At 38.1% G+C, this 22,510-nt stretch overlaps 1 protein-coding gene and 1 pseudogene across 5 annotated transcripts in view; both read right to left on the bottom strand.

Annotated features, from left to right (window-relative positions):
• Positions 1-5,459: 5,459 nt before the first annotated feature.
• Positions 5,460-22,510, bottom strand: part of LOC141432109 (protein numb-like) — a 43,729-nt gene continuing 26,678 nt past the window's right edge. For 3 of the 5 annotated variants that reach the window (XM_074093521.1, XM_074093522.1, XM_074093518.1), the window contains exons 2-10: positions 20,533-20,649; positions 19,438-19,596; positions 17,979-18,130; positions 14,843-15,054; positions 14,176-14,196; positions 12,836-12,898; positions 10,662-10,839; positions 9,295-9,493; positions 5,460-6,895 (exon numbers count right to left, since the gene is read on the bottom strand). In XM_074093521.1, coding sequence (XP_073949622.1) covers positions 6,653-6,895; positions 9,295-9,493; positions 10,662-10,839; positions 12,836-12,898; positions 14,176-14,196; positions 14,843-15,054; positions 17,979-18,130; positions 19,438-19,596; positions 20,533-20,580 — 1,275 coding nt within the window. In that variant the 5' untranslated portion in view covers positions 20,581-20,649 and the 3' untranslated portion in view covers positions 5,460-6,652. The remainder of the gene's footprint in view (positions 6,896-9,294; positions 9,494-10,661; positions 10,840-12,835; positions 12,899-14,175; positions 14,197-14,842; positions 15,055-17,978; positions 18,131-19,437; positions 19,597-20,532; positions 20,650-22,510) is intronic. The other 2 variants (XM_074093519.1, XM_074093520.1) reach the window with 2 other exon arrangements.
• LOC141432110 (uncharacterized) lies at positions 7,815-9,282 on the bottom strand (annotated as a pseudogene).

The raw sequence follows: 22,510 nt of genomic DNA, 5'->3' as shown, positions 1-22,510 counted from the left end.
CGCGCTACGAGGCGCCCGTGCGCCGGCTGCGGCGCGGCTGCGCCCGTGCGCGGTCGTGCCAGCGCTTGCCACGACGCCATACACGCCAAGCAGTAGCCCAAAGGTTGCGACTTACCCTCAGAAACCGGTGTTTTGGTAGAACTTTTGACCTGACATAGCGACTGCTTATCGACTCTTTACCTGCGGCTTCGCGCGCGTAAATCATTAGCTAAAGTTTAATAAAAAATCAGGGTTTTACAAAGTTACCGTGGGAATTCCCGAAAAAAAAATCGTGGTTTTCATTGACGTTGCATTAAAAACAACCATGACAAATTTCATAGCTCTAAGCCCAACGGTTGTTATTTCGAGATTTTATTCCTATCCCGTGAGAATATCGGGATAAAAGTAGCTTCAGTGTTATTCCGAATGTTCAACTATCTACATACCAAATTTTGTCCAAACCGTCCAGCCGTTTTAGTTTCAAGGAGTAGCAAACATAGGTACACACACACTCACAAACTTTATTTATAATATTATATAAGTAGGATTGTTTTGGGAAACATACAGCACAATTTGTTACCTTTTTTTTTTAATAATACATCAGCCGAAACGGCTTCCAGTAATAGTATATTCATATAACGAAAACCTTTAGGGTATTTCCGTTGACATAAATTTATGAAATGTGGCAAAAACTTACATTGCTTGAGAGCCTAGTGCTTTAATGAAAAATCCGCAAATTCATAAATAACAAAAAATGGCTTAACTTATTTTTAAACTTGTACGAAACTGGATGCTCGAGTCCAATCACACTTGGTAGATTCTTTGGCCAAATCATAAAATACAAGAATCTTTAAGCCTTCTTTTGCCCCTTGCTTGTACAGTTAACTATAAAGATATCGATACGGTCAAAGTTATAAAAATATGTATACACGACCTTTGTGTTCAGTTTAATTTAAATTTCCTAATTTCCAGAAATTTCCAAGAACTTTTCGAACTTTTTGGAAACTTTCCGCAACGTGCACATTTGTACTTGTACCTTTTTGAAAGAGTTTCAGTTTTATTAATAACTTATTGTATCTCTCTAGGTTCATGATCCAGACCCCGTATCTAATGACGCAAAGGAACAAACAGCAAATCCATTATTTATAACAACTTGTATTGTCATATTTGCTTGGAATCAAAACGATTATGCGCTACGTAGATAAGAAGACAGTGATAATTTTTTATTAAGGCTTTTAAGTGTAAATGTTTGAGCAAGTATTTATTTAAATACTGCAGCAGAATGAACAATTTTACATGTCAACATTATGTTAATTAAACATATATTTATGTTGCTACGGCACAGTGTGCGTGAAATGACAAAATTTATCTGTTTTGTCTAAAATGATACGGTACTATTATTTCATGTGTATTTCAGACTCGAAAATAATTTAATAAATGTGGGATTATTTATTATGGGACCCATTAAATCGCTCCAGAGAAATTCATAGACAGGTGTAAATTTCTCAAGACGTAAAATACTTTAATTCCTTAAATTAAGAGCTGATTGCTTAGAAAACAAAATATTATGGACAAAATAAAGAAAATAAGTAATTTTACATGAATTATAATTACTGTAATCTAGTCAAATTATAAGTTTAACCCAAATTATTACTCAATAATCTATTATATTTCCCTTTTTTCGAATATAAACGTACACAGTTCTAAATTTAAATAAATTGTAATACTTACATATTCAATGGATGTTTAGACTCGATCTTTGTTAGTGATATTTTATGTATTCGTAAATATGACATTTCACATAAAATATCGGTATTTCTGACGATTGATATAGACTTTGTTGTGTTACTAAGATATGTTATTTAATATTATTTATGTCCCGCAATGCTAGCTGACAAACAATGCTAAGGCAAGACAGTTGCCCCAGGAAATGCAAGTTTACCCCTTTATTTTAGCAGTGATTAATCAATTATGCGTAATTACAAAAGTAGACTGGATCTTTGTCAGGCAATCGGACATTAATACCTATAATAAAATCCATATTTTCCGGTAAATTCCTGTTTTATTTTATTAATATTAGTGCAGGCTGTGAAAGTTATAGAATTTTAAATTAGTCAACTATAAATATTGATTTACTTAACGGAAAATTTAAAATAATATTTCAATACAATCACTATAGTCTATTGTTGATATGTATAATTATACTTTTATGACTATTTCTTTTTACTTTGTTTTTTTAGAAATTCACGTTTATCGATTTCATACATTTTTGAGATAATTTTCATTTCTAAAAATAAATTTAACTATTACCATCAGGAGACCCACTTGCTCGTTTGCCATCCAGTTGAATAAAAAAAAATCCAATTTCTTATTTGCTGCGATGTATTCGGTTCTTTAGATATGCAACTGTCTGGTGTTAGCTTAAATGCAGAAAAGCTCATGTGCTGTTCTTTTGATAGAAAATAATATCATGATAGTGGAGTGGAGTCGATGTTTCCCGTGCAGCGGTATAAAATTTGTATGTATGATAAAAACTAAATAACAAAGTTTATATCTTCTATTTGGTCATATAGTTAATTTCCATGTCTAATTAAATCAACTCATGTTATCACTTATAAGTTATTGATAATTGATATTAAATCGAATTAATTATTTGTTTACTTTATGTGGTGCTTTTGATATAATTATTAAAATCACTCTACATCAGTATTAGTAAGATAAGAGAAACGTGGATTGAATTATTTACATACGATTCCTATATTTAAATTAGATCTCAACTTTAGTATCTTTGGAATTTTAAGGTCGATTTATTTAGAAGTTTTTTTGGTCATTTTTAAACGACTGATGCCTCGCGCAGAACAGTCTCCAATTTGTGATAATTTATATTATTTTGGATTCGGTTTACGGCATATTTATTTAATTGTTATTAATAGTCTAGTCACATATGTATGCACGTGTTGTTGTGTTACTTTGTGTTTTGCATTGTAGGCATAACTTAGCACTGTTTCGTTTGATAGATATTCCACGTAAATGTTTTACACATTCCTAAAAGTATACCATATTACATTTATTTTTCAAGTTCGTCCTGTCTGAACCAAGCAATGAATTAGAAGTCTTCATATTATCGTAATTTATTCACGTCAATGTCATAACATCAGTAACACAAAATAGCTTGAATGAAATGAATGTCAATATAATATACTATAGGTAGAGTCATTCACGATGACGCGTGCCGTGGTTCTTATTACAATGTTTAATGTCTAATTTTGACAAAATCACGCGTCTTCGTGGATGGCACTAGGTATACCTACAGTAATGTTTTTATTTAAAATGTCGTTAATGTTTCAATGGTAGCTTTCTATATTTGTAAAAAGTTAAAGTATTAATGAGCAGAAAAGAATTCTTTAGATTGTGCGTGCAAGAACAGCTTGTTCAATGATATTAAACCGTAGTTATGGTCTCGCATTTAGATACAATATCGTAAGCGTACTCGTAGTATTGTATAGAAAAATAAATTTACAGACAATATATAGTAACGTTGTTTAGGTAGTACGTAGGCACTGAAGTTTATGCCGTTAACTAATGTATTCATGTATAAATGAATAAAGTGGTGCAGCAAGCAAATAATTGTTTTTTATTTTATTCTATTTCATTTCTGTTTATTTGTAACGTCAGACGGTGCAAGACTGAGGAAAAAGGCGCTATAAAATAAACAACAATATTTCAACTAAACATAATATTTATTCTTCATAATATTTGAACTCTCATTAGGTATCTAAAATATCTACATTGTGTGCTGATATTTACATGCTTTTAGACAATGATAAAAGTCACTGTAGAATATACAAACCATTCAACAAATTTCGAAACAACGATTAGTACAATTTTTCCAAGAGTAAGTGAATTTCTTTATTGTAAATACATGGTCATGAAAATAGGATTCACAATTTTTTTTTAAGCTATGAGCCATGTCGGGTGTTAATACATATTTTATGTACTTATTTTGTATGCAACAGCGTGCAATTAGACATTATAAAATACGGTGCCGTTGGATTATTTGAGTGCTTGTACTACGTATGACATCTCATAATTTATATATCACAATATTATGTATAGATACATACATAATAACTAACACGGATAGTCACAGTTGATATGGCAAAACCATACTGTGGCTGGCAAATTATAAGGTCTTAATCGAATCTACTGAGTATGTGTTTGTTTTATCTAAGGATTATTTAAGTACTAACTTTTTAATTTTATTATAAAATCATTTTAGCTCGCGAAATGTCAGTAAAAAAACTATGCAAAGTTTGTTAGTGATATGCCTTTACGATACCTAATGCTATTGTTAAAAAAGAAGGCAACTTTGTCAAAAGACAACCTGGAATGTATGGGCACTGTTACTGAATTAGTTAACACTTTCACTGTCCATTGCTTTCGCCACTGTCATGGGTCGATACGTCAGTGCATTACAGTAATTAGTAGACGCGGCAGAGCTAGTTTTAGCGCACAATGCACGGGCCATTAGTGTTAAGTGTCCAGGAGGTCCATCTTCGGAGCAGCCTTTTCGCTCCTCAATTAGATGGCTTCTTGGAACTGGTCGTTAATTTGTATGGATATACTTTTGAACTAAATACATACTTAAATTTCTTGAAGGCTAAACCGGTAAGCAAACTAAAAACTGTTCATTGTATGAACTTTCAACTAAACATGGAACATTAATGTAATAAAATAGCTAAATTGTGGTGACATTAATCTTTCTAATGAATGATAAAATTCCTTGGGAAGATGACTTTCTTGTAAACCTTAATTATGGTCAAGTAAGAACAATACAAAAATAAAAAATAACAGAATAACATTAAAAATAATCAAGACATAACACGTAAGTACACAAATTCTTTTTTAAGTATTTCGAAGTTGTCACTGAAGCATAAATTACAATCCGGCCGTACAGCACGGCGGGAAATCTCGCATAACCTCGCACCTATTAAATAGATTCACGAACTATAAAAAGTAAAGGTTCTACAAATTTACAAATATTTACAAAAAAAAACGAAAAAATATCCAAAACCCTATTATAAATAAGTCTGATTATGATTACAGATAAATACTGCATTGTTCGTGTTGTTTGTTGCGCCGTGGCTGGAACAACGCACCCGGCTCTATATAATACTGTCCATGGACGAATATAACGCGAACTAGTTCTAACTTACGTATTGTACGAATATAATTATATCCAAATAGTGTGCGGCGCAAAAGCACAGTGCGATATACTATGTAAAGAATTAAGTACAACATTCGCATAGTCACAAGTGAAACGCATTGGTCTCCTATGTGGTGTCAAGTACCCAGAAGGACTACAGTTATTAACTACACTCATTAATGGGCGATATAGGATATATTGCTTCAGACTCAGGTTTGCGAGCGGCTGCAGCTCCACCGCGCGAGCCCTAAACAGTCGCTAGATTCGTTTGAGTACATTTTTATAATATAAAAATATCACGAACTAGTCTTATACATCGACGAAGGAACCTGCATCATACCTGACCGGGCCAGGCGAGTCAGATTTATCAATTATCCTACTAATATATCACTTCATATTTTAAGTAGACAAAACACCGACAGCGTACAATTTCGTTAATAAGCCAATTTAGGCGTGCATAGATCTGATAATTTGGTGACATCAAAACACTTACTTACGATAGAAGACAATCAGCACCAACATACAACTTGTCGTTCTTACTAAGCGTTTGATTCGATATAAGAGTGCGGGCAACATTCAACAGTCAATATATTTATAGAGGATATCATAGTTATAACGATTAGGATAATACTGTGCTACACATAACGTCTTTAATCAGACGAATTGAGCATTTCACGTTGATGTTAACTCGAGCCAGCAACAGTCTGTTCATTTGTAACAATCTAAGACTTCATATTTATACGCCTTTATTTATTTAACTTAACTTCTTTAGAATCAGCCCGTCTACTCTTTTTTTTATAATCTATAACAATCAACTTACATGTTTCGTCATCGGGTGCCAGACCCTGGGACTAGATTGGCGTTTGATCTCATAAAATCACCAACAGTTCCCTCTTTAAGTAATTAGGATATTGAAAATTAAGTACTTCACGTATTTTCCCACGATATAAAAAATGTCCCCGAATAGAAAAGGAACATGGAATTCTGAAACTCGATCATTGTCTGTTTTTTTATGTAACATGAGAAGAAATTAAGCTCTTATCAGTGTCATAGTCTATCAGACCTTAACTTGTTGTCTCTCTATACAAACAATTTAATTGTTCACGGGTTTCGCGGTTGACGAATGAAATTCCATCTGGCAAACAGAAACTACAATTATCGACCTCATTAAGCTGGCACTACACTTCGTGTTCCGAAGAAGTGCAAGCTGAGACTACTACAACCAATATAATTATGTTATAATGACAACATTACTAAATATCAATCAAGGTTGTCAGCTTCGTTCTTTCCCAATCGCAAGCACTCACGTGGGACATGGTCAGCCGTAAGATATGTTCCTCCCGCTCATTCTCAAAAAGCTCCGAAGCTCGGTTATTTTCGGACCACAGTCGGTTTCTTCTTCATCTTCGGGAATAGACGTAACTCTAGGTCGTCATCGGAGGTGGAGTTGTTACCGTCGCTCGCCATCTACATGGGTGCCGGCGTGGGGGTGAGGAAGGGGTTGGTGGAGACGTGTCCGGCGAAGGATTGCGCGCGCGCGGTGGCGGCGAGCGGCGGCGCGCGCGCCACGCGGCCCAGCCACGCGTCCGGGTGCGGCGCGCCGGCCGGCAGCGGCACCGGCGCCACCGGCACCGGCTCCTCGGCCAGCTGACGCAGTCCCAGCGACAGCTGCTGGCACATCGCCGCCACAGGGTCTTCGGCGGTGCTCGGCTGCAATGATGACAGTGCAATAATTAGTGATGCTGCTCGCTGTGGTTATTGTTGCGATATTTTGAACAATTTGCATGAGTTCGATCCCGTGGAAGAATAAAAAATTGGCTAGCCCTCTTTGACGTTGAAAATACATTTTCAACCTCCTGCTTTAGTGCACCCCTATTGACCCGCAAGGAATATGTTTGTTCGTTTGTTTGTTCATACTTTATTGTTCAAAAGGAAATACAAAAAGGTATATAAAAGGTGGTGTGTATCTGTATTCCTAATTACAAGTCTCTAGTTCCAGTGGTTTAGGATTTGCGTTGTCTGTCAATCAGTTAGTCATTTTATAGATACAGAAAATTGGGACTCAACTCCTTTCTTGACAAGCTAAAAATATAATAATAATAATTATTATTATTTATTCAGAAAAAATGCAGTACAATTTAAAAAAATACAATCTTTTGATAAAATCTACGTAACACGTGTGCCTGAACTAAGGTTACTAAGTGAACCCTGTATCTCAGGCTAACGATCATATTTACAAACTAAAATAATCACATAGTAAATAAACAATGTACACGGTATATGGAACTTGTTAGATTAGCAAATTTAAGTCCGCAGCACCTGTACTATGACCACAAGGTATCTTATAGTGTATGCAGGTCGCACACTTAGGATCCTCAGTTTTCTTTGGGCATTCTTTTATTGCGTGACCTTGGTTGCCACATGGCCGCAGGTGTAGGCAGAATCCCGACATGATTTGGCCGCATGCCCATACTGCTGACACGTGTAGCATCTTGTGACCAGAGTAAAATCTCTTACAGGGCAAGATGACCAATTCACAAAGACCCTGTCTTTCGTGACCAGTGTTTTACGTATTGATGCAGTTACTTCAATTTCGTAAATACAAGTATCAGCGTCTTTTTGTCCGACTTATGGCTAAGCTTGATAGAGCTTAAGAACGATTCGAGACTGGTATTTAGAAGTTTATCTGCTAGATTTTCAAACTCAAAACTCAAACTCACAACATTTATTGACAAGAAAAACACACTACATCACAACAAAAACACAGTAAAAACATTTTGATGGTAAAGACAGGTAAAGACTTCTTTCTCCTGCATAGATACGGGCACGCCTATAACAACCTCTTTTACGTAAGTTTATGAGGATCATCAATCGTAAGGGCTGAGTTCGTAAGCTGTACTGACTGCTTAAGCTTCATGATGTCCTCCTTAGTATCGGTGCTGATAATTACACCGCCGTTCTTTGTCTTGCGAAGGCCTCTCACTTGGAGTTTCATCTGTTCAGAGCAGATAAGCTTTTGGACCAGGGATTTTGTCTCTTCACTTGACTTTTCCTTGTTATTCCCACTTGTTAAATGACCACTGAATTGAAATTCGTTGGCTGGATGAAGTTATTGGTACCTTTTTTGACCATGTCAGCAAAAGAAGTTCCCAGAGCCGGTTTTGATGACTCCTCTATAGTATGCTTGAGGCGCTGGGATAGATCTGTAGTAGGTTTCGACGACTGATCAATGCTCATCTTCAGGTCCTGGAGCCGCTGGGATAAATCAAGTTGGCTTTTGAGGGTCTGAATAGAAGAGTGGGCTTGGACGGTTCTCAGTTTCACAGACTGATAATGAACTGCCATTTGAGATGTACCGTGAGCTACTTTCCGGCACAAGTTATTAATGCGCAATTTCTGTTCTGCATTCAATTTCCCTTCGGATGCGATAGAGCACACCTCGTTGAGGCACTGTTCAATTGACGACATCCAGTTCGACAGTTCAGGAGTTGAGATAACTTCGGGCATGTCGTCATCGTCCTGACTGGGCGCTGCAGGCCCAGGGGCGGGCGTACTCGGGGGAGTGCGAGCGGTCCTCGCACTCCGGTTGAAAGGACTATTTTCCATTTTTATATAACTTCTAAGTATTATTACACTTTAGAAAACATTTCAAAGAACACACTAAGCACAGTATGACACAGATTACGTATCGGTAAACAAGGTCACGACTCAGCAAAGTGATTATTTATTAATTTTAAAGAATATTCGACACGTCTAATCGCGATGCGCAATAGTAAAATATAAAAATACGACTGGCATAAAATAGTCTTATACTGGTGTAATGCAATACAGAATACGGGCAAGCGCAAAACGAACCTTTTGTAAGGGTCTCCCACAACCATCGACGCGACGCGGACTCGGCTTTAGCTGATCAAAAAACTCATGTCCACGCAATAAAAGCAGGCGACGCGAAACGACGTTTACCAACGGGAAGACGTCTTTTTCGCTCTTATTGCGTGGATATAAAGCGTTTTTTGGTCGGCTAAAGCAGATTCCACGTCGATAGATGTGGGTAGACCCTTAACCTGCGTTGAAATAAATTCACGATTAAATTCAGATTTAATTCTCACCTGTGCAAATGTGTCGGGCTGCGGCGTAACATTCGCGAACGGGGAGGGCTGGGCAGGCTGGGCGGCGTTGGCAGAGTGGGCGGGCTGCGTGGGCAGCGTGGGCGGCGCGCGCGGCGGCGAGCCCAGCCCGGCGCGCGTGCGCTCCAAGTTGGAAGGCAGCTCGCTGATGCGCAAGGACATCTGCCGCTTGAACGGAGAACTGGAAACGGGAAATCATCCTTTATAGGAAACGTTTGAAGGTGCGGACACATGCAAGTCGCTCGACGCCCGTTTCCAGCGTCAAATATGGTCATAGCGATAAAGCTGAAAATGTTGAGCTTTATCGCTGAAAAAAAAAAACCGCTTCAATTTCGGCAAATGCCCTTTTTTTTCATTCACTCTAATGTATTTTATTTGTACCACTGCCACGACTGCTACTAAATGAGATTAAGAAATCAGCTTCGAAGACCAAGATCATTCCTGCAAGCAGCCATCTTGACGCTGCTGCTCGACGCGGCGACTTTACGCTACTTTTTTGAGTCGCGGGAAATTCAAAATCACATTCAGATTTATCGGTGCAAACGAGCGACGGGCGACTGCATGTGGCCGCACTTTGAAGATATTGTATGTACACTATGATATGTAGGTAATTTATGCAATGATTGTAATTTCTATATTCAAATCGCTCCAATTTTTTTTTAATTGTAGCTAGTAAAAGCTAGAGTTTTGTGGTGGATTTTTGCTTGATAATATACTAACAAGACGGACGGATGACCTGTGGCTGTATTGTCTAACGCTCTGATGTTCGCAATCGCATTCACCATCTCTCTCTACCCTCATCTTGTACCGTATGACAGAATGAAATGATGAAAACGATGGTGTGCAAGTGTGTTAAGACAACAAGGCCTCTGGTTACAGCGCGCGTTCTCGGTAGATGTAGGCCGCTTCAAACCGAAGCAAGTGGGCCCGGCCTATAACGGCGGACGTCCTACGGCTGAATGATGATGATATTTACGTGCTTGACATCAAGCGAATCATCTCCGAAGCGTCTCAGACGTTTTTAACCAGTGTGCCGCGATTGCTGAGAACTGTATGCTGCATTGAAATCACGAATAAGTTTAATTAAAAAAATAGTACGAAAACAACTGATGCGTGGCGTTTGCAATTCGTACCTAAAGGTGTCAACGAGACCCTATTAATAAGCCGCCGCTGTCCGTTATGTTATATGTACATATTATGGGTATACTGTACGGAACCCTCTACGCGCCAGTCCGACTCGCACTTGCCTATTTTTTACTGGTGTGTCGTGAAACTTTGATGAACGAAGTCTGCCGTTAAAACCAAAAGGTTGAAAACGCCTGCCCTAGAAGCGCTGCGTAATTATTGACCTGTTATTGAGATGCGCGAAGCCCCGGAAGGAGCCCTGCCGCTCGAGCAGGTGCGGCGCGGCGTGCGGGCGCTCCACCGCGAACGGGTTGTGCGGCGTAGGGCGCGGCGCGGCCGCCGGCGCCGGCAGCGCGGGCAGCGGCGGCGTGTCCGCCTCCGACACGCGCCGAGATGTTATCGCTACAAGAAACAAAAGTTTTTCACTTCGCATGTTCGTAAAGTTCGTGTTTATGCTGTATCTAGGCGACATAAAATCACTTTTTTTGCTCTAGTGCAGTAGTGGTCAAACTTTCGTCATGGGGGCCAGAAAAGATTACACGTTCTATTTTATACTTTTTTATATTTTTGCCAAATAATGAAATTATATTATAATCGCGGGCCATATTGGTAGGTACTATTCACTTCGAAGGAACGTCGGCGGGCCTTACTTTGCCCATCACTGCTCTAGTGCATAAAATAAAATCTTCGTCTAAGACCAAGGTAATCAGGTGTCAACAGCCACAAACAAAAAAGTTTCTACATATATTTTAATTAATTTTTAATTAATATAAAACTAAAAATCAATCAAATCAATCGAAATAAATCAGTAAAATTAAAAAAAATAGAATTATCATAATAATGCATAAAAATACAAGGTACATTCACAGAAAGTGAATTATTGTTATTGTTGTTGTTGTGTTTATTGTTTCCACTGTTGCTATTTCATTTCCTCGCAATCTAAGTGAAAATCAGAGTGTAAAACTCGAGCATTAAACCCATTTTCCCCTCGACGTGTCTATCCACCTATATCTGCTATATGAACGTCTTGGGTAAAATGGCTCGTTTTATGCTCTCGTTGTACAATCTACTATTTATGTACTATAGCGTTAGCATGCAGTAATTAAAACTAACTAGCCTTAGGATACGTACGCACTATGCGGTTCACAGCGTGGTTTAAACGCACAGTCTCCCTTCAAAGTATCGCATGACAATGAGACGGCGACCTAAAACCGCGTAGTTCGCGGCATAGTGAGTACGTAGCTTTAGTAACCTAGTGCGTAGGAGTTTCGAAAAATCCCTTCATGCAGCTCTATGATAATCAAGGTAGTATGTCAAATTTCAGGTATGTTAACTGTTTTATGTAAGGGTTAAGTACACATATTTTTATCAGCAGACAATATATCGCTTTTGTAAAAACTATTTCTCAGAAAATTAAATCAAGAATAAGGCACTAGTCTCACCACACAATTTAATTTTGATTTATTTCTTACTACCTTTGGCCTCTGCTCCGCCCGCGTGGTATTCGGTTATCGCGCGCTGTTCCTTCGGGAACTGTGCATTTTTCCGGGATAAAAAGTAGCCTATGTCACTCTCGGGCCCATAAACTACCTCTATGCCAAAAATCACGTCGATCCGTCGCTCCGTTACGGCGTGATAGACGGACAAACACACAGACATACAAACACACTTTCGCATTTATAATATTAGTATGGATTTGAATAGTTTCTACACTGGTGGTAGCTATGCCTAATGTAATTTAAAAGATCTTCTGATATTCTAGGTAAACATAATTGAGGTAAAACAATTAATTTGGGAACAATATGCTGCCGTAATATACTAATTATCCAAAGATTAACAAAAGAGAGGGTGTAATAGATATCGTTCTATAGTGTATCAAAACGATGGTAATTTACTACACACACTGCTTAAATTATTTGTAATACCTATATGAGTAGATGCGGAATTCAGACGGCATGCGTTATGACTGCACTGGAAATACCATTTCTATTGTAAGTCAAATAGAAAGCCATTGAATTTGTATTCAACGGCAATTTGGCAGACTCAACACAGATCGTCTGAATATATTATTTGTATGGATTTTGTTTGACCAGTCATTGCTATGTAATGTGGTAATGATCCGTGACTTATGTTACGTAATAGCTAAATAAAAGACTAGTTAGAATGAAATTTTGAATTAAGACAACTCAACAAGCTTCATAGTTTAGTAATCGCAATTCGGTTAATTTGAATAAAAAGATTCCCATATCTTTTAATATCACACTGCTATTGATGCACAGCACACACTAAACTATTATGATTTATTCAAAGTTGATCTGCATTTCAAAATGGATTATTCAGTTACAGATGAATTTCGAAAAACTACTTCCATGCAAAAGATTATTTTTTTGTTTTCTACCTAATTTATTAAAATATGCATCTTCTTCCAATTCCTTCCACTGGTCAAAATCTTGGGACATCGCTGTAAAACGCAATACACTGTTAGATATCTGCTGAAAACCATGTAGACTAGAAAGCTATCCTAGTTTTTTCTAGATTTCGTGCTGAGGCAGTACTACCGCTCTAAGAGCCTAATGTGATATACCCAAAGCTTTGTTTAAATTAGAATGTACTAAAGTTTATCCGAATCATGCGATTAATGTATCTTTTCGGTATATTTTTGCGCCTAACATTCAATTTGTATCAATATTGTCGTAAAAGTAATACCATTTTTAATATGCATCCATTGTTTGCGATAGTAGATTTAATAATTATAAAAAAATATCACAGCTAACATTCTCAATTGGTGTAATTCAAGCCGTAATCTTTGTTCCTAGTTAGATGACCAGGTGTAAGTTTTCTACTTTCACTAAATACAAACGTAACATTCGCTAATTTATGAACGTACAACCAGCATCGAAAGTGACGACTAAACACGACATCGAAAACATCCATTATTTACAATGCGTTTTGTATTGTGATATTGTCTCTTCAGCGAGACTTAAACCTGCTATATCGATTAAGGTCGCGTCCGCGGTGAACTGAAATTAACATATTTTGAGGACAAACAAAATATGGCCGTGGTTTTGCTAGGCTTGGTTGTGGGAACTTTCGCTGATTAAGAAAAGGCAATCACAGTAATCACAGTAGTTTGTGTTTTCCAAAAAATATATGAATACATAGAATGGATCCTTTTCAAGTTAGACAAAACATTCCTATTTTTTTTTTCATTGAATAAACTTGCTCTACGAAATGATATTAGGGATCAGAAGCGCCGAGTAAACATTTTAATTAGGCAACCCGACATATGAGAGAAGCGAGAATTAGGTATGTCGCACAGTTAGTGTAGACACCTTTAACATGCCTATCATCCCTGACGTCATCTAATAAAGTCAGACAACCCGATGGGAATAGAGTTGTTAGAACACCACGCCACTGCTAGGGATGTTGTAACATTTAACGCAGCAATTTCAAATTACGATATTTCTTTAAGCACCTGTTTTGCATCCTTACTTTGGCTGCTAACCGTACACACTAACACACTATGTGCTTAACTCTTGGAGTTTAACTAACAAACTAAACTCTGTGCTAGTTACTTCGCGAACCCGCAAACAACACGTACCACCGTGGGCGTAGGACTTGTTTACTCCGTAATTTCGGAACAAGTCTCTCTTCAAATCGTTAATGTATTTGAGAACAAACAATTAACAGTCTGATTTCTCCGCGTGAAAAATCTACATTCTACTTTGAATAACTTACGAGTCTCGACGGACATGGATGCTTAAGAACAATAATAACATTATTAAAGGTTGAATTAATGCTTCAATGGCACCGCTAAAATAAGTAAAAAGTAAAAATTCATAAAGAAAAATTTAGATACCCGAAATTTGAGTTATTGCTGATATGTGTTTTTTTATCTGTTTTTATCTATTTATTTATTTGGATGTCTAGTTAATCAAATACACCATTGCATCTCTTAAGCTTAATGTTTTCAATAATTAATTGGATGCGTCTTTGGTTACAACCATGCCTTCAGCCTATCCTAGCCACATTGTACAGTCGAATTCATAAACAGAGCTAACTAGGTGCTCAAAAACATTTGTTTTTTTTTTTATTTATGCGTCGCATAAATATTATTTTCGGTCGCGTAATTTCTGCTACATTCGGTTTTATCCAAAAGTGCAGTTTGTGTAACATGGCGACGCTAAATGAGTTTTGCATAAATAGGACTTTTGTATGAAACCAAAATTACGTGACACACAGCTCAAAAAATTACTTTCGTTTGGCCTCACCCTAAGTGCGCGTTTAGATATTTTTGACCACCTAGAGTCTAGGTCCTAGACAGCTCCAATGTTTCTAACCATAACCATTGCCTGAACACATTTCCCCAAACCAACTTACATTACAGTATCCACAAAGTACTCACTTGATTTCCTGAAAGAGCCCTGCCTCGTGAACGCATGGCTCGCGGCGTCGATGCTCATAGACACGGCGCATTCCTTATCCCGTCGCTGCTTGCGTTCGAGGCAGGCTGCGAACGCGCATCCCACCGCGTGCGAGAGACGCTCGCCGGAGTCGCGGGACGCCAGGAACCCGTGGCACATCCAGCGGCGGGTCGTGCCGTCGCGGCAGATGTAGCTGGAGAGTAAGAAGTTTTTGTAAAAAATAGTTTAAGAAACTAAAAGCACGTTTAGATGGTAATCTAAATGATAAACCTGCTTGACTACTCCATCATGAATGGGTTAAATATATAGTCATTAAACCAAATACTTAACATAAGTAATAATATGGAAAATTATTACACTGTTATAAAGTAAACATACAGCGTTTTTGCGGAGCTTTTTTTTACCTCATTACCGTTTCAGCAAGAATTAAAGGGATGATGCTCAGGGTTACATTTTTATGCAAACTAAAGACAATACCAATGCTAAATCTAAGTAGATAAACGTTGGATGGTACGACGTCTAACCGACCGGTCAAATCGTTTAATAATAATCAGTATTCATAATAGGTTTAAAAAATAGTAACGTATTCGTGTTAGCTAAAAGAAACTAGAATAATTAAAAAAAATGTTATTGTTTGTACTTATAGAACCAATTTACCATGCAAAGTAAGCAAGGCGTAACATGCGCATTAGACTCGATTGAAGAGACAAATCTATAGTAAACCAGATGAGCTTAAATTTAGACCTCACCACAAACCGCTTATTCAGCAATTTTAAAACAAAAAAACAAGGAAAATGTTTCCCGATTAAATTCTAAATGAGCAAGTAAACAGCGTGTTTCGGTGTACGCAGATTTAGTTCACATTTTCCTTAACCGCATATTATCACAAATTTACAAAACTAAACATACAAAATTTACCACAAAAGCGCCTGTTGACTCAGATGCTTCCACAGAATGTTTCAGACGGTTTTAATTGAAAAACAATGACTAATTAAACCTGCGGGTATTTTAAGGCTTATTTATAGGACACAAGCAACAGCTGCCCTTCGGCACGTTAAAACAATCTAAGCGGAAAAACAATAAACTGCAAATTTAATTAAAAGAATAAATAATAAAATAATAAACATCATGGGACCCATCCCAGCCTATATACGTCCCGCTGCTGGGCACAGGCCTCTTCTCAGCACAAGAGGGCTTGGGCCATAGTTCCCACGCGGGCCCAGTGCGGATTGGGAACTTCACACGCACCATTGAATTGCTTCGCAGGTTTGTGCAGGTTTCCTCACGATGTTTTCCTTCACCGCAAAGCTCGTGGTAAATTTCGAATGTAATTCCGCACATGAACTTCGAAAAACTCAAGGTGCGAGCCGGGGTACACTTGACACCAATTGACCTAGTCCCAAACTAAGCAAAGCTTGTACTATGGATACTAGGCAACGGATAAACATACTTATATAGATAAATACATACTTAAATACATATTAAAGATCCAAGACCCGAGAACAAACATTCGTATTATTCATACAAATATCTGCCCCGGCCAGGAATCGAACCATCCGGTCATCAGAATTAATTCCGATTCAAAACAGTTGAAGGTGCTATTAGATTTAAGTAATTTCATTTGGTAGAGAGTTCTTTGTTTTGCGAGTTCAAATACTCGTATATGCACGAGCATGGCAACGACCTTGCGGCGCCGGGAGCGTTTCTGGCTCCAATCCAGACGCAAGTACGAGTTACCGTAGTCAGTTGCAATACAACGATTCAATTACGGTATTTATACCTGCTGAAGCAATGTGCGAACTAGGTAGTTGTTCCCTAAGTTATCTGGACCGCGACTTACCAAAAAGTGACCTAGTTCGTGTAAGTTGTTGAATAAGAAATGCCTTATTAGACAGACTTTCACGGAAAACAGTGACATCTGGGGACCCTTTGGGCTTATACTTTCTTAAAAGGCTGGTAACGGATCAATGACTCCTTGAGTAGTTGGTACTCATGGGCAGTGCTGGTCATTTCCCATCAGATGGCCCTCTTGCTCGTTTGCCTCCCTCTCATAATAAAAAAAATAAAAACCCTGTTGCTTGCCGGTGCAGCCAGATACTGGCGCTGTTTACCTGAGCTGCACGCCACTGTTAATTCATCTATGGACTAGCTTAGGCCCGTGGCTTTGCCCCCGTGCAAGAAAAATGCAGGGATACTTGGAAAAAATCCTTTATTAGGAATAGATAGGCTTTATGCGTATTGTATTAAACAGCTGCCCAAAAGACACCAGCAAGAAATCGCATGTATGTGGGTGTAGTAACATTGTAAGGTCTAACGATTGTCGGTTTCATACATGATTATGTTTGCGGTTCAGATTTAGATTGCCGCTATAATGCGTGAAAGTAACATATGAACTTTCACCTCAAATAAAATTTCTATTCAAATAAAAATATCAGTCAGATAAGTCAAACATTTTTGCATGGAAGTCATCAGCGTAGTGTCTCGGTATGGTTCAAGATTAAGCAATACGGCGTTTATTTTGACGTATTCAATGAGAATGACCACGAAACGTGGTATAGGTAGAGTCATTCACGATGATGCGTGCCGTGGTTCTTATTACAATGTCATTAATGTCTAATTTTGACAAAATCACGCTTCTTCGTGGCTGGCACTAGGTAAAATAGCGCAAGTGGTTTTTATATGATAGCAAAATTCTATTTGACAGTTTCGCATATTTTTCGTTAAAACGTCGCTATGACAACTCGTGAAATAACAAACTCGGATTGGTAAATATCTGCAGTTGTCATGGTTACACTTCATTGTGATAAAGTTCCATAGTGGCCTAGGAACCAAATTGTTTTTTTTATTAGAGGGAGGAAAACGAGCAAGCGGGTCATCTGATGCGAAATGATCACCACAATGATGAAATGGTTGATTGTACGTTGGCTCAGCGACATAAAAGATTTTAAAAACAAAAAAGTCTTCATCAAAGTTAAAAATAGCGTCTATCAACGTCAACGTCAATATCAGCTAGGTTTTTTTTTTGCTTCGATCACGTTTTTTTTTTGGGTATTTGATAAAATACCCCCACACGTTAACACATATAACACGTTGTATATTTATTTTAAACTCAATTACCTGAAACCTCGTTCATGGTTTCTGTCGGGCGCGCAGAAGGAGACCTTCTCAATAGTTTGGTCCACGATCAACCCTTTGGTCTCTTCTTCTACAACTCGTAGCCCGTCGCCGCTCACGTGAAGCACTGCACGCACGGGCCTCCGTCTGGAATTCTGTTATAAAAACATACATAACTTTGGACCATCCGCGTGTGAAAGGCTAAAAAACTAGGATTACTATCGGTAGGTATCGATCATAACGCTTGGGCCCACCAGTTGGCTGTGGTGTTTGACGTTGACCAGTAAATAAAGCTCCATCCCATTTAGACTAGGTATGCGAGAACTTGCATGCAACTTTCACTACATTGCGGTATTTTTTTGATCAACTGAATTCATTGTCCCTCAATAGTCTGCGATGTACTGCAACTTGTATGCAAGTTCTTGGATGGTCTAAGCTAGAGAGCAGCGATCATCCCCGACAATTTTTCGATTTCATTTGCAGGTGGCAGGACCTTGTGCAAGGTCCGCCCGGATTGCTACCACCATCTTGCTCGCTAATCCTGCCGTGAAGCAGCAGTGCTTGCACTGTTGTGTTTCGGCGTGGAGAGTAAGACAGCCGGTGAAATTACTGGCACTTGAGGCATCCCATCTTAGGTCTCTAGGTTGGCAAAGCATCTGCAATACCCCTGGTGTTGCAGATATTTATGGGCGGTGGCGATCTCTTACCATCAGGAGACCCACTTGCTCGTTTTCTATCCAGTCGAATAAAAAAAATAAAAAAAAAATCTTTTCCAGTTCCTGACTGTCATTTTTGTTAAGAGCGTAAACAAATTCACATAACGGGATACTAATGCCACATAATAACAGTATTTTTTGCGGTCTGATTACCTTCGAAAACTCAAACGCTAAACAATTTGGTCTAATGGTGCTTGATTCATCATCCTTTGACCCACTGAACCAGCGTAATTGGCAAGTGGCCAACTCAGTAATTACGTTGAGTTGAATTGGGTTGATTCGTGTTTTCGTGTCAAAATGATCAACAATTTCCGTGCGTGGGTTACGTAAGAGACTTTGACCTGTTAACAATCGAGGGGACATTTCAATGTTTCAAGGACTTGTGAGCGTTGCGAGCTCGCGAATGCTTCCATCCACAAATAACGTTTGAAATTTAGATAAAGTTTTCATTTCAAAATTAAGTTATATACGAGTATCAAGTAATCAAGTTCCGACAAAACAAGCGAGGTTTATTTGCTTGTAACGTAATTTTGATGGTGCTAAATGTATCTGAATCACCTGCCTGCCAATATTACCATATTGTCTAATGTACTCGGAACAACAATCCCTTTACACCACTTCCTTCTGTCACATGGTATAGGATGAGGCCGGAAACAAATAGTGAATGCGAGTACGAGATTCCGCGGGTTAGACACTTAGACAATACGGCCTCTGGTCATTGCCTAGGAACATATGTATCTACTCACCCGTAAGACCTTAATTGCTTCTTCGCAGACCTGCATGCCCCTGGATTCGAAGACTTCCACACATCCCAGGTATTTCACTGGAAAGGTACAAGTGCCCGCCCGGACGGAGGCCTCGTCGGCGTGCCATTGGTGGGGCCGCGCCGACTCCGGCGGCGATCCCTGGAAAATAAAGATGACTGAGTTTTTTTTTTAAATGACGCGGATCTTTGAAAATCGACCTTCATCTACTTCGACACTTTTTAAAGCTCATGTACTACTTATGTGTTGGTGTTCAATAAAGAGTCATTTGTATTGTATTGTGTAGGTACAATACAACACAAATGACAATAATGAGATTTCACTATATGAAATCTTTGAACTTGATTTTTAACCACTTCCTATCGTGATATTGACACGAAACTTGGATAGAATGCGTATGACTACAGTCATGTCTGACGGTAAGCAAAGATAGAGCGCGCAAGCCCAGTCAATGCCCATTAATCTTTTCTTGATTTTAAATATGACAGCCACCTGTAGCAGCGTAATCTAACCTCTATTATTTAATTATTTCCATCTCTACCGCCAATATAATGGATATGGCTACATGTGTGTATCATAAGGACACGCGCTAGAATTTACGAGGCTAGACAAGACAAGCACGTCTCGTGTAAACAAACAGCTTGAAGCTGCATGCAGTTAACATCTGTAACCGTCTTAGCACCTGTACAGTCGAACAAACTGAACCATGTACCAGGGTGTAACCTTTGCGCTAACTTGTTACTACATGTTGACATCCGAGTTTTGCCTAGGGAATCAGTGAAATTGATTTTTACAAGGTTCCACCCTGGTATATTAATAAAGAAAGAAAGAAAATACATTTATATAACGCCACAAAAACAAACATAGAACAAATACAAGAGATAGATGACGCTAAATAGGTAGGTTTTCAGCATAATGCCACAGCAAGCCGTGGCGCTGATTTTCAGTGAGGACCTTACGAGTAGGTATCTAAAAACTAACTTAAAAAAAAAATTACTTATTATTAAGTTGTATGGCAACATAATCAACTTTCAGAATCAGTTTGTTCGACTGTACTGTAGGATCAGACGTAGGTACCTTGCGCCGTCGGAAAGACTCGCGGAAGGAGCGGCGCAGGCGCTCCATGCCGGCGCGGGGCGGCGAGAGGGCGCCCCCGGCGCGCGCCCGCCGCAGCGAACTGCGGACCGACGATTTCTGAAACACAGATGTTACGCGTCAAGCTCTTGACCAAATTATCATTTTCACCTTTTCATTAACTTAATTAACCGGCCTAATTTGACAGAGGTAGATTCATAAACCACGGATCTAACTTATAGATCTAGATTAACTTTGTTTTTATTTTTTCCATGGGATTAAAAATTCGGATTTAGTGATCGGATTGAATTGAAACTCAGTACGGATAACGTAGTTTGGATGACAATGCTAGCAAACGCAGCCAAAAAAGCTTATAGGTACCTAAGTATAAGTTCTTCCTAAAAAACATTTTTTACAAATAGTCATTAGCACATAAACGATGCATTTACTATTGAGGCGGCACAGACTCCTGTCCTGTCCTGAGGAGGGGTGGTTACATATAAGATAGGCAGCTGTAGATCTCTACGTAAATAAAAATATTAGCTTGATGCATGTATAAAAAAAAACAAGATTATTCATTATTAGGGCGTTTTCATAAAAAAGTGTACCCTTTCATTATTTTTGAAATATTGGAAAAAGTATGGTTTTTCCTACTCAGAATCAAGAGCACAATCGATTCCGATAGTTTAAAAAATGTCCCCGAAAAAATGTCAGTTTTGCGACGTTTTTTTCATACACTTAGTATGGGCGGGGCGTGACAAAACTGACTCATAAAATTTTGTATGAAAAAATGGGGACATTTTTTTAAACGATCGGAATCGATTGTGCGCTTAATTCTGAGTAGGAAAAACCATATTTTTCCAAAAATTAAAAAAAAAGGAAAGGGTACACTTTTTTTGAAAATGCCCAAATTATCCTGTCGGGGAAAAAATGGAAACCCCTTGAAAATTACTGGTTATCAAATCAATACTTTAAATAAAAACGACACTTTTTTGCTGTAAATTAGTAGCGCGTTCTATATCTCATCTTTTCCGAGGTCGTTTCAAAAGAAGGTAAACATCACCTTATTTATTGTATAAATATTGTACATTCGAAAATTCCACGAGCAGTGATATGATAACTGTACGTCGGCGTTTATTGTAATGTAATTAACGTTATCTTTCAGTTTTCACAGTCCCAGCCTGAATTTTAGGGCAAGCTGATAGCGATGTGCTATGCGATTCAACTGCTAAGTAAGTATTAGGATAGGATTTACTAAGTATTTAATTCGCTGTCTGTGTATGTTCCCAACTTGCCAGTTTATAAAAAAAATTGTAACTTTTGTTTTTTTAAAGTATCGAGCTTGTTTTTTGGACAAAGTTTCATCTGGTGAAATTCGATTATTTTTTTATCTTGGCTTTCTTAACTTCAAATAAGAAACTATACCGATAAAACAAGAGTGAACATAAAATCTTTTCGCGGGTTTTATCCGTAACAAATAAACAACAGTACCGTGTTTATTAAAAATAAATAAGCATACAATACACTGTTAACTAACCATAACAGCTGTATAAATGAAATTGTTAAATGGTGCTGATAAATACGCAAATACACGCTGCACGTGTCAACTCGATACAATTTATTCCAAAACGATCTTTAATACTGATACCTTTAGATGTAATATTCAGAAGCATAACTTAGTTCAAGCGAATTAGTTTAACATTTATTATTGTAAGTACTTACAGAAAGATAAAGAAAAGAAAGTGGCTTTTTGCGACTTTACTTTTCTGTAACGAAAATGTATAGTGTGTGAAAAGGTACGGACTGTAGCTGTAGCTTTTGTTTATTAGGTGAAATTTCACGGCTATTTTATCTACATTGAAATTATACTAACTTCAACTGAACGTTTAGTTTAGTACTTAAAAAACAACCATTTAGTCGTTACACTTACATATTTTAAGCTCGACAGCTGTCATATATTTTTGCACTATAATACCAAATT

The sequence above is a fragment of the Choristoneura fumiferana genome, chromosome 10 (genome assembly GCF_025370935.1).
Source record: "Choristoneura fumiferana chromosome 10, NRCan_CFum_1, whole genome shotgun sequence".
Classification (NCBI taxonomy): domain Eukaryota; kingdom Metazoa; phylum Arthropoda; class Insecta; order Lepidoptera; family Tortricidae; genus Choristoneura; species Choristoneura fumiferana.
The sequence above is the reverse complement of the archived record's forward strand: the minus strand, read 5'-3'. Positions and strand labels throughout refer to the sequence as shown.